The sequence below is a fragment of the Zingiber officinale genome, chromosome 8A (assembly GCF_018446385.1).
Source record: "Zingiber officinale cultivar Zhangliang chromosome 8A, Zo_v1.1, whole genome shotgun sequence".
In the NCBI taxonomy this organism is placed as follows: Eukaryota; Viridiplantae; Streptophyta; class Magnoliopsida; order Zingiberales; family Zingiberaceae; genus Zingiber; species Zingiber officinale.
Genome location: NC_056000.1, coordinates 38,432,645 through 38,444,761, shown reverse-complemented (window position 1 = coordinate 38,444,761; position 12,117 = coordinate 38,432,645). Strand labels below are relative to the sequence as shown.

Here is a 12,117-nt window from a genome sequence, read left to right as displayed (position 1 = left end):
TTTTAAAGGACGCAGAATCTCGCTACACCGGGCTCGAAAAGCTGGCTTTTGATTTGGTCCTCGCCGCTCGGCGCCTCCGTCCCTATTTCTTGGCTCATGCTATCATCGTTCGGACGAACATCCCTTTGGGAAGAGTGCTGCTGAACCCAGAAGCGTCCGGTCGGCTCATCAAATGGATAACGGAGTTGAGCAAATTTGACATTCAGTATCAACCCTGCTCGGCGATAAAGGCGCAATCCTTGGCAGATTTTATCACTGAAGTGCAAAGGCCAGAACCCGAGGCTATGTGGAAAATATTTGTGGACGGATGGTCCACTCGGCTCGGAAGCGGGATTGGCGTACTATTACTCTCTCCTCAAGAAGAAAAGATGCACTTAGCCGTCCAGCTGGATTATAGAGCTACAAATAACGAAACAGAGTATGAGGCCCTTATAGCCGGCTTACAGGCCGCCCGGCATGTGGGGGCCGGACGGGTGACGCTGCATTCAGACTCTCAGTTGGCCGCTCAGCAGCTCTCTGGTACTTTTGAGATTAACAACGCTCGGCTCAAACTCTACGCTGAAGCCTTCGAAAAGCTTAAAGCCAATTTCAGAGAAGTCATTATCCAGAAGATACCCCGAGCGGAAAATCAGGCGGCAGATGAGTTATCCAAACTCGCAAGTTCAGTAACGCCAGTCGTCATCCAGCAGCCAATTGAACAAGTATCTTTGGTGGCGCACGCCGACCGGATGGAAGGCCTCGCGTTTCCGAGCGATTGGAGGACACCCATCATGGAGTTTCTCCGCTCGGGTGTTACACCGTCCGATCGGGATGAAGCCCAGCTGTTAAGAAGGAGAGCCGGTCGGTTCACGCTTATTGGAGACCAACTCTACAAGAAGGCTTTCTCTCGCCCTCTTTTGAAATGCGTGAGCTCGGAAGACGCGGCGTACATCCTCCAAGAAGTGCATCAAGGATCGTGCGGAGGGCATCCGGGCGGACGGTCGTTGGCTAAGAAGATCCTGCTGGCCGGATATTTCTGGCCAACCCTGCAAGCGGATGCCGCTCGAACCTTCGCGACGTGCCTTTCTTGCCAGAAGTATCACAACTTCTCACACCGATTGGCGGAGGAAATGAAAGCAGCTACCGTCTCATGTCCGTTCGACCAGTGGGGGATGGATATTGTGGGTCCATTTCCTATGGCGACCGGTCAGCGGAAGTTTCTACTGGTGGCTGTCGACTATTTTTCCAAATGGGTGGAGGCCGAGCCACTGGCCAGGATCACCGAGATGATGGTCAAAAAGTTTATATGACAACACATCATCTGTCGGTTCGGCATCCCCCGTCGACTTGTTTCCGATAACGGGCGGCAGTTCGCGGGAAAGTTGCTAGAAGATTGGTGCAAAAGCTACGGCATCGAGCAACACTTCACGTCTGTGGCGTATCCCCAGAGCAATGGTCAAGCCGAAGTAGCCAACCGGGAAATTCTTCGCATTCTGCGCGCTCGGCTCGACCATTTGGGAGGAAGCTGGGTGGATGAAGTGTCAGGCGTCTTATGGGCCATCCGAACGACCCCAAAGGAAGGAACGGGCGTCACGCCTTTCCATTTGGTGTATGGCGGCGAAGCGGTTATTCCTGTCGAAGTCGGCATCGAGTCCGTCCGAATCCAGAATTATGATGATGATAACGCCAAGCGGAGGAACATGGAGCTGGATTTGGTCGATGAAGAGCGAGCCAAGGCGTCCGTCCGGCTGATGACGTACCGGCAACGGATGAAGCAAAACTACAACCGGCGCGTAATCCCCAGAGCATTCCAAGTTGGCGATCTTGTCTGGAAGAAAGTAAAGCCAGTCGGCGACGTTGGCAAGCTAGAAGCTCCTTGGGCGGGCCCCTTCAAAGTCATCGAGAAGCTCCGCTCGGGTGCTTATTATTTGGAGGATGAAGACGGACGGCGGCTGGACAGACCATGGAGCGCGAATCATCTCCAGCCGTTAAATGTAATTTTATATATGTTGTGGGTCGTCCAGGTCCTTGTAATGCAGGAAGCAAAATGATAAAGGATGGCAAATAGCTTCGCCGAACGGCAGGGTCAAAATTAGCCTTAAAGGCCGTCGAGCTCCGACGTTAAAAATCGAGAGACGAGCCAGCGTCTATAAACCCTCCGAGAGGAAGGCCGTCGAGCTCCGACGTTAAATATCGAGAGACGAACCGGCGTCTATAAACCCTCCGAGAGGAAGGTCATCGAGCTCTGATGTTAAATATCGAGAGACGAGCCGGCGTCTATAAACCCCCCGGCCGGAAGGCCGTCGAGCTCCGACGTTAAAAATCGAGAGACGAGCCGGCGTCTATAAACCCTCCGAGCGGAAGACCATCGAGCTTCGACGTTAAAAATCGAGAGACGAACCGGCGTCTATAAACCCCCCGGCCGGAAGACCGTCGAGCTCCGACGTTAAAAATCGAGAGTCGAGCCGGCGTCTATAAACCCTCCGAGCGGAAGGCCGTCGAGCTCCGACGTTAAAAATCGAGAGACGAGCCGGCGTCTATAAATCTTCCGAGTGGAAGACCGTCGAGCTCCGACGTTAAAAATCGAGAGGCGGGCGGCTATAAATATTCGAGCGGAAGACCGTCGAACTCCAACGTTAAAAATCGAGAGAGGAGCCGGCGTCTATAAATCTGCTGAGACCGTCGAGCTCCGACGTTAAAATCGAGACGGCGTCTATAAATCTTCGAGCGGAAGACCGACGAGCTCCGGCGTTAAAATCCGAGAGACGAGCCGGCGTCTATAAATATTCCGAGCGGAAGACCGTCGAACTCCAACGTTAAAAATCGAGAGAGCCGGCGTCTATAAATCTTCCGGCGGAAGACCGTCGAGCTCCGACGTTAAAATCGAGACGAGCTGGCATCTATAAATCTTCCGAAGGAAGACCGTCGAGCTCGGCGTTAAAAATCGAGAGACGCGGCGTCTATAAATCATCCGAGTGGAAGGCCGTCGAGCTCCGGCGTTAAAAATCGAGAGCGAGCGGCGTCTATAAATCTTCCAGCGGAAGATCGTCGAGCTCGACGTTAAAAATCGAGACAGTCGACGTCTATAAATCTCTCGGCGGAAGACCGTCGAGCTCCGGCGTTAAAATCGAGACAAGCCGGCGTCTATAAATCTTCCGAGCGGAAGACCGTCGACCTCCGGCGTTAAAAATCGAGACGAGCGGCGTCTATAAATCTTCCGAGCGGAAGACCGTCGAGCTCCGACGTTAAAAATCGAGAGACGAGCCGGCGTCTATAAATCTTCCGAGCGGAAGACCGTCGAGCTCCGACGTTAAAAATCGAGAGACGAGCCGGCGTCTATAAATCTTCCGAGCGGAAGGCCGTCGAGCTCCGACGTTAAAAATCGAGAGACGAGCCGGCGTCTATAAATCTTCCGAGCGGAAGGCCGTCGAGCTCCGACGTTAAAAATCGAGAGACGAGCCGGCGTCTATAAATCTTCCGAGCGGAAGACCGTCGAGCTCCGACGTTAAAAATCGAGAGACGAGCCGGCGTCTATAAATCTCCCGAGCGGAAGACCGTCGAGCTCCGACGTTAAAAATCGAGAGACGAGCCGGCGTCTATAAATCTTCCGAGCGGAAGACCGTCTCATGTCCGACGTTAAAAATCGAGCGATGAACCGCCGTTTATAAAGCCTCCGGACGGATAGCTGTTCGCATGGTACGACCCGGTTGTAAGCGCCGACCCATAACCGGTCCTACTATTAATGCAAGAATAAGGCCATCGTACGGCCGAACGGCTCCTTTATAAAGAATACTTAGAGTGAAAAAATTATTATGATCGAAACAAAGGCTAAGGATGAATATTGGTCTAGCAAGCAAATAACAAGCAAAAACAGAGTTCATTTACGCCGAACGGCGTCCAGACAAAAGTAGTAATAACAAGAGTGTTCGCACCGAACAACGGGCATACAAAAAGCGGTTCAAATACTTCTCACTCATCGAAATTAAAAAGGGTGTCAGGGATAGAGCCCATCATGATAGCCAGATCTTCGGGGGGGGGGGGGGGGGGCAGCTCGGACGATAGGTGGCCCTTAGTCTTCAAATAATCAATCGCCACCTTGATAGCCTCTTCAAAAGTTAGAGACAGCTTGTCGCTGAACTTTTCACCGAACTCGTCCGAGCGGACGAAAGCTTTCCGCACTTCAGCCGACCGGCCAGCCTCCTCATCTTGATATTCTTTGAGCGTGGCTCGGGAAGCGTCAAGGGCAGCCTGGAGATCTTTCAAATCCGCTTCAAATTTAGCCTGATCGGCCGAGCGGCCCCCCCGTTCGGTGGACAAGAGGGTGCCCAACTCTTTGACGCGTTGATCTAGTCCCCGATTCTCCACTTTCATAATATCCAGGTCTGAGATGGCCTGAAACTTCCGATTAGTCGCAAGCTTTATTTAAAGTTTCAAGTTTCACCTGGTCAGACAGCTCATAGCTTATCCGGCTGCCTTTAAAACCCTTTTCGCTTTTACTTTTCTCCATCGTCTACGGCGTTACGGCGGTCAGTTAATTAATCCTCTCTTTTTTTTGTTGTTCCCCTTCTTTCTTCTCCCGATTCCGGTGTCGGTGAACACCCGGGGAGAAAGAACATACCCCGGTGGCCTGCTGCAGATTGTTGTCCCCCAACTGACTGGGAGTCATGAGCGCGACACGAATTCGGGCATCCTCTCAAACTTTGGCAAGAGGGCCTGTTAGGGTAATTTGCTGCTCGGGGCTCGTAGGCCGATCGGCCTCCAAAAGTTGTTCCTCGGACGGAAAGCGCAGAATGGTCTTGATCACCCGAGGGCCGCTCGGATCATCTTGGGTCTCAGCTGCCTGATCAGAAGGTCCCCCAATAGTAGAAAGGTCGCCTAAGCGCCTGAGGCGACGACGAGTGCGGGGGCGAGAATCAGTCGGCTCCCCTTCGGGGAGCGCCTCAGGCAAGCCAAGCTGGGAGGGTGTTCGATCGAAGAGAGCTCCTCGATGGTCGCCGGAGCTCCTTCTTCTCGATCGGGAGGAATACCACCCCGTTCAGAAAGCTGCTCACTAGAGGGGACCAATGGTGGCGTGGGGTCCGCCCGGCGTCTCTTCCGGGTCCTTAGTGGGGCGTCATCAATATGAAGAATCTCCTCCCCGACGGGGGCGGATGAAGTAGCGTCACCTGCGGCTTCATGTACGGGTGCTCGAGCGGCTGATATCTCGGGGGCGGACTGTGTCCCTTCAACCCCCGAGCTGGCTGGGACAAGCCCCCGCGCAGCGACCTCCTTTTCAGTAGCCGCCTCAATCTCTGCGGCTCTCAGCTTCAGACGTTCGGTAGCCTTAGCGCGCCACATGAGCTCAACTGCAGAAAAGAAAAATAAATCAGTTAGAGCAAAGGAGAAAGATAAAGATTAATCCTTACCCATGCTGCAGGGAATGCCAGCCCAAACGGGAGATAGGCCGAACAAGTATATTACTCCCTTAAGGAGTAACTTATCAATGTTGTATCGTTGGCCGACCAGACGGTTAGCTGCATGGAGGTAGGATGGATCGCTCTTGTATTTGCCGAGCTCTGGTTGGGCCGGCACCGTGGTCTGCCACTTGGTTCGGAAAAGCGGCGGCTCGGGGAAACGCACATAGAAAAAGTATTCCTTCCAGTGCTTGTTGGAGCTCGGCATATTACTAAAAAGAACAAAACCAATCCTAGTTTGGAAAATGAAAGTGTCCCACTCAGATTGTTTCGGATAGTAGAAGTAATGGAAGGTTTTGGGGTCCAGAGAGATGTCGTTCAGCTTGAAAAGAATTACCACCCCGCACAGCAGCCTAATGGAGTTTGGAACAAGTTGGCCGAGCGGGAGGCGGAAGTAATTACATACTTCCAAGATGAAGTGATGTATAGGAAACCGCAGGCCGGCCAGAAATTGATCCCAAAAAAAGCAAACAGTGTCGGACGACGGGTTATTGGGCCGGTCGGAAGGAGTGGCTAATATTATTTCAAGGTTAGTGGGGAACTCATAAGTACGAACGAGGCGAAGAGCATCTTCCTCATCAAACCGGCTCACCATGGTCGGGATTGAAGAGGATATCGAAGGCGGAAAAGGGAACAACGAGCAAGCGGGAAAGGATGGTGACAAGATGAAAAGGACAGCTAACGAAAAATGCAACGGAAAGACGAAGTGAAAGATGAGGGAGGCTTACGAACAAGAGAACGATCGAAGGGGCTGCGAAGTCGTCGGAGAGCCGAAAGACGAGGTCGCCGGAGCAAAGAAAGCAGCAAGGCTCCTAAACGCGAGGGAGCAGAAATGCGGTGGAGAGAAGAATCGAAAGCTTTATAGTGTTGGCCCCTAATGGCCTCAGCCGTCAGATTCAGGTCGCAAGAAACGAAGCTGTCATCGAGCCGTTCATTTCAAATGGCGCCTGTCCCATCGGAGGTAACGCCATCGCCGTACGCTGACGACAGCGGGAGCGCCACGTGTCAGCGGGACACAGGTCGCATTTAATGAACGCCCATTACCGCGCGCAGCGTGCGTGCTTGCCGTTAATGGAGAAGATTTGGCACAAATTCCGAGGGAATACCGAAAGCGTCAGCATTGACCATCCGTCCATTGGTAGAGCCGAACGGGCATAATGAAGAGTGTGAGCCGAGCGGATGAGCATGCCCGGGGCCGGCCTAGCTGTCGTTACTCAATCAGACCGGCAGTCCAGTCAGTCGGACTTTGACGCCTCCTTCGACTAGACTTGAGAGGGAGGCAAGTGATCCGGTGGTAAGGCCGGGGGGCCCTCATGAGGGAAAGGTCAACGACAAGTGGAGGTCAACAGTCAAAGGGGGGTCCACCCCATGGGCTCGACGAGCGGGCGGGACATGCCGATCACTAGGCAATGACCTTCATCCGAGAGAACAACCATCTGGCCATGAGTCCAGATTTCCAATGAAGAAGATCATATGGCCGAGCGGATAGTCCGCTCGGCCGCGGTGCAAGGCAAGAGTAAAGGTCGAGCAGTCTGCCCGCTCGGCCAGGGTGTCAGGCTACGAGAGCCGAGCAGGCGACGACCCTGAACCTTCCCGGACGGGCGACCACCTATGCCAGATCAAAGGCGAATGTTTTGGCTGAGCGGCTTGATTGTTGATCCGGAAAGAGGAAGTCAAAAAGTGTGGGACAACGGGGACGTCATCTTAGTAACCCCTGTTGCTGACAACAGGCATGTTCGAGGACCAGACCATACTCAGTATCGTACGACAAAGGGTTCTGCTGCCCCATCAGGGAGACGCTCAAACTGTAGCAGTATGGCGTCAGACATGCTCTTCTGACAAGCCCATGTTGCGGTATGGTATAGGACACGTGTACACCTCGGTTTGTGTGCACCAAGCTCCCGTAGCTTTATATAAGAGCTCTTAGACTTCACCGGAGGTATGAAATCTATGATCCCGGTAGCCACTTTCTTATTTTTCGTCTGCCTGACTTGAGCGTCGGAGGGTCGTCGCCGGGAACCCTTTCCCGGCTCGACTTCTTTGCAGGTTCGCCGGGGCTCCATACGGGTAGTCAGATAGCCACGTCATCGGTTGGGAGAGCGCTACGTGCCCAGCGTCCGTTGATTCAGCATTCGGACAGGATCACCTCTCATTTGGAAGAAAAATTCTTATAAATATATCATAGTTAGGGATCGAACCACATGTACCTATATGACAATCTGAATATCCTACCATGACTCTGGGGACAATGTTTAAACAATTTTATGAAAGATATAATGGGATGAAATCATTAATTGATCTCTCAAATACACTAAAAAAATTAATAACCTTCTAATAATAAATTCATACATTGATTTTGGACAAATAAATTTCAATTGTAATTATTAATTTGCTGATTTCACAGACTTTACACCTAACAAGAAAATTTTGTTTTTAAGTTAATATAGTTTAATTTCTTAACACTCTAGCAAGATAAGCAATATGTTATAAAAATCATCCTAAATGAGCAATAACAACGACTTTAGAAGATTCACTTTTGCATTCGAGGAAGACAAAGTGGAATGGATTATGAGATCACTTCTTCTCCAAAGCCTAGAAGATCTTTTTATGTTCACCGATTATTTAAGGTGAGTCAAGTGTAGGCATCAACCTCGATATTACAACGACATCATTGAGGCTACCATTTTGCTCACTATAATAATAATGTCAAAGAGTATTTAACCAAAGGAAGACACATTTTCATGTACTATTCCCTACTCTAACAATGTGCTTACAACAAGGGTGACCTACATGACATTTGAGACGAGTTGAAAGAGTACTCAGGATCCTTCATCTCTTTGAAATTTCTCTTGGAAATATGTCTAGATGAAAGCCATCACGGTGGCTTGTAAGTAGTGCTCATGTTTATGTACATGATGAATATACTCATCGAACGACAACTCATTTTTAGCAATAATGGTGCCTAGACTTATAGGCGTTAACCGTCGAAAGATTCCTACTTATAACCTCTCATTGAACTTAGTTGAGGCTATTGAGAGACTTGTCGGTAAGAAGTGTTCCCCAAATGCTAATGGAGGATATTTTAACTCATCGAATTTCTTGTCGCATGTTGTGAGGTCCATAAGACTTGGCTATGATTTGGCATCTCATTGTGTTTTAGTCATGCATTCATTCGTTAATATAGCTCGATCACACAAAATATCGACACTAACACAAAAAAAAAAAAAATGTAGCCTGTAACCAACTTCAAGAGGATATTTTCCGATCTTACAATAATCAAGAAATTGGCATTAGCATCCACAAGATCGCCGACATCATTCAAGTGCATTCAAACCGAACTATCGACCATGAAGAACCAAATAAGTGCCGGAGAGTACTAAACTTTAGCATTACCGAGAAGAGATCGATCGATAGACAGAAAGGATTGCGATACCATAGAAATTCCTCAGTTGTATTTATAGGCTGAGGGTGATTTACTGTGTTCACTGATCTAAATTTTTCTTCGCCTTATGCTACCGTGATATAAATTTCTTTTCCAAAAAAGGAAAATCTCACATAAAGAGAAGTGTCGAGAAATCTATTTATACACACCAAAAAGGGAAAACAAAGGGTTATTTTTAGCAAAGAAAATGGTGTATTACTGGATTCCGAGAGCTTGGATTCTCCTGATCAAGGAGAGAGCGGCGGCGTTCTTGGATTCCCAATCCGATCTGCTCTCCTTCTTGTGGCTTGACATTTTTAGCAATCCGTCGTTGCCGTCCAATATGCTCACGATCTGCCGCATGCTCGGCCTCGACGCCGCGCTCGACCGCGTGCAGGCGATGCCCAGCTTCACTAGTCGCACCAGCTCCTCTGGTTCGAACTCGCCGTCGAGCTTCGGGTCGGCGAGCTCCGCCAGCGGCCGCTTCCTCGACTCCAGCAAGCACACCTTTTTGACCAGAAGCACCTCCGGCCACCGCAGGTCCACCGCCATCCGCCCGCTCACCACCTCCAGCACCACCACGCCGAAGCTGTACACGTCCGCCATCGCCGTCGCCTCCCCTGTTTCCATGTACTCCGGCGACATGTACCCGAATATGCCGCGCGCCGAGGCTGAAGGGGCGGGCGCGTGGTGTCCTTCTGCGTTGCGGGAGAGGAACTCGGCCAGCGCGAAGGCGCCTAGCCGGGGGTTGCGGTCGGGGTCGAGGAAGATGGCCGAGGAGGTGATGTTGCGGTGGATCACCTGCTCCTCCCACTCTTCGTGGAGGTAGAGCACGGCGGAGGCGAGGCACTTCACGATGTGGTAGCGGCGGCGCCAGTCCAGGGCTGCGGCGCGGTGGAAGAGGTGGTGGCTGAGCAGGCTGCTGCCGCCGGTGAAGAAGTCGTAGACGACCAGCATCTCGCCCTGCTCCGTGCACCACCCGCGCAGCTGGACGAGGTGGCGGTGGCGGAGGTGAGCGAGGTTGCGGAGCTCGCCAGCGAACCGCGCGCGCAGGGCCGGGCACGTGCGCATCCCCAGCCGCTTCACTAGCACGTGGAAGCGGTTGTCGAGGTAGCCACGGTAGCCGGTGCCGAAGTCCATCTCTGCTACCATCTGCGACACTGAGAAATTGTTAGTTATCGCCACGATCTCCTTGTAGGGGATCTCGCGAGGCGTGTCGATGCTCGGTATCGCCGCCTTCATGGCGCGCCGGCTCTCGCTGCCTGTTGATCCGCCGCCGTTGTCGGCGGTTATGAACAGAGTGGTGTTCCCGGCGGTTAGGTAGTTGGATGTAGTGGTGGTGGTTGCGGTGGTTGTGGTGGTGGTCGAGGAAGAAAAGGAGATGTATTGGGGCTGGGATTTAAAACAGGGGAGAGTGGGGAGATCGGTGGCGCTCTCTGACGAGAGGATCTCCATCACCCACTTCATCGTCGGCCGTGAGTGCGGGTCGTGGAGGGAGCAGAGGAGGCCGAGGTGGATGAACCGCCGCATCTCCGACAAGGGATAGGAGCCGTCCGGAAGCCTGTGATCTCCAGCCTCGAGGCAGCGCCCGTCGTCGGCGAGCCGCCGGATCCAATCTAGCATGAAGATTTGGTCGTCCGGTGAGGAGAGGTCCACGGCTCGACGCCCGGTTGCCACCTCCAGCACCACAATCCCGAAGCTGAACACGTCCGACTTCGCCGTCGCCGATCCCCCGCCGCCGCGCTTCTGAAAGCTCTCCGGCGGGAGGTACCCTATCGTGCCGCCGATCCGGCTGGTGTCCGTGAGCCGGAACTGGTAGTTGGTGGCGGAGAAAGAACGCATTGTTTTCTCAACGAGCTCGTCGCCGTGCTCCAGCCACCGCGCGAGGCCGAAGTCGCCGAGCCGGGCATTGAACTCCGCGTCCAGCATAACGTTGCTGGTCTTGACGTCGCGGTGGATGATCTGCGTGTCGAGCTGCTCGTGGAGATAGAAGAGGGCCGCCGCGAGGCCGCGCATGATCCTCCTGCGGCGCGGCCAGTCGAGCGGCCGGACGCCGGTCTTCAGCGGCTGGGGGAACAGGAGACGGTCCAGGCTGCGGTTGGGCATGTAGTCGTAGACGAGCAAGAGATGGTCGTCGTGGACGCACCAGCCGCAGAGGCGGACGAGGTTCCGGTGGCGGAGCTGAGCGACAGCCACCAGTTCCGCCGCGAAGGCCTTCTCGATGCGGTCGCCGCGGCGGGCGACGCACTTGACGGCCACCACAGATCCGTCGCCGGGGAGCACCGCGCGGTACACGCGTCCGAACCCGCCGCTGCCGAGGACCTCCTCGTCGCTAAACCCTTTGGTGCCGATGTAAAGCTCGGAATAGCTAAAGATCCGGGGGTTTCCTCCGGCGACCTTGTGACTCGCAGGGAGAACATGCGCGCCTGCGACATCCTGGAATTCGCCGGCGCCGTCGCGAGGGAAACAGCGAGGGCAGAACCAGCGGAGAGCGGAGACGACGCGGCGGCGGAAGGGCTTCCCAATCGGAGGCTTTAAGGAGTGGAAGGGGGTGGTGCTTTGTCTGGCAGCTTCAGCGTCGGAGGGGAGGAGGAAACAGAGGCAGAGGCCGAGTCGCGTCACGTCGAACGGCATGGCCGTAACAAGAGAAATTCATGTAAAGCAGTTTGTGAGGATTGAGAAATGGTATAAATTAAGAGGATGGATGATGGATTTGTGGAGTGGAAGATGATGCAACTGTTTGAAATGGAAGATGAGGAGTAGGTTTTGATATGCCTTCTCGTCTCGTTTTTTCTCTTCTATCCAGACCAATTTGGAGGACAGTTCATAGAAGAGAAAGATGGAGTGAGGGAAAAGAAAGCAAGAGACTTTGTCAAGTCAGCCATGGCGGTGGATTTGCACGTAGGCTGCGAGGTCTTGACCAGGTCGCCGGAGCTAGTGTGGTTTCTTGAGTAGGTCGCAAGCTCGTGGGCAGGCAGCGACTTTGATCTCGCGAGTAGACAGACTATAAACTCGTGGCAAGGCTGTGCCATGAGATCGGTCCGCCACTGTGAGTGTACCACCGTGATCTCTCAAGCAAGCCGCCGGATCCCTATGGTGTCTAGCCTAGCCATGATCTTGCCGCAGCCTAACCGCGAGCTTGTGAAGATTTGGTTTGCCAACTCATGAGAAGGTCGTCAGCTCATGGCGACTTGATTTTGAGCTCACAAGGAGGCCAAGCCGAAGTAAGTAAATGAATCAAACGTTTTAAGTAAATTTGGCGTT

At 52.9% G+C, this 12,117-nt stretch overlaps 1 protein-coding gene across 1 annotated transcript; it reads right to left on the bottom strand.

The window, feature by feature from the left end:
* Positions 1–8,950: 8,950 nt before the first annotated feature.
* Positions 8,951–11,860, bottom strand: LOC122008552 (receptor like protein kinase S.2-like). Its single transcript, XM_042564313.1, has one exon. It carries the CDS (start codon positions 11,485–11,487, stop codon positions 9,070–9,072), a length of 2,418 nt encoding a protein of 805 aa, XP_042420247.1. The 5' UTR covers positions 11,488–11,860; the 3' UTR covers positions 8,951–9,069.
* Between the last annotated feature and the right edge of the window lie 257 nt (positions 11,861–12,117).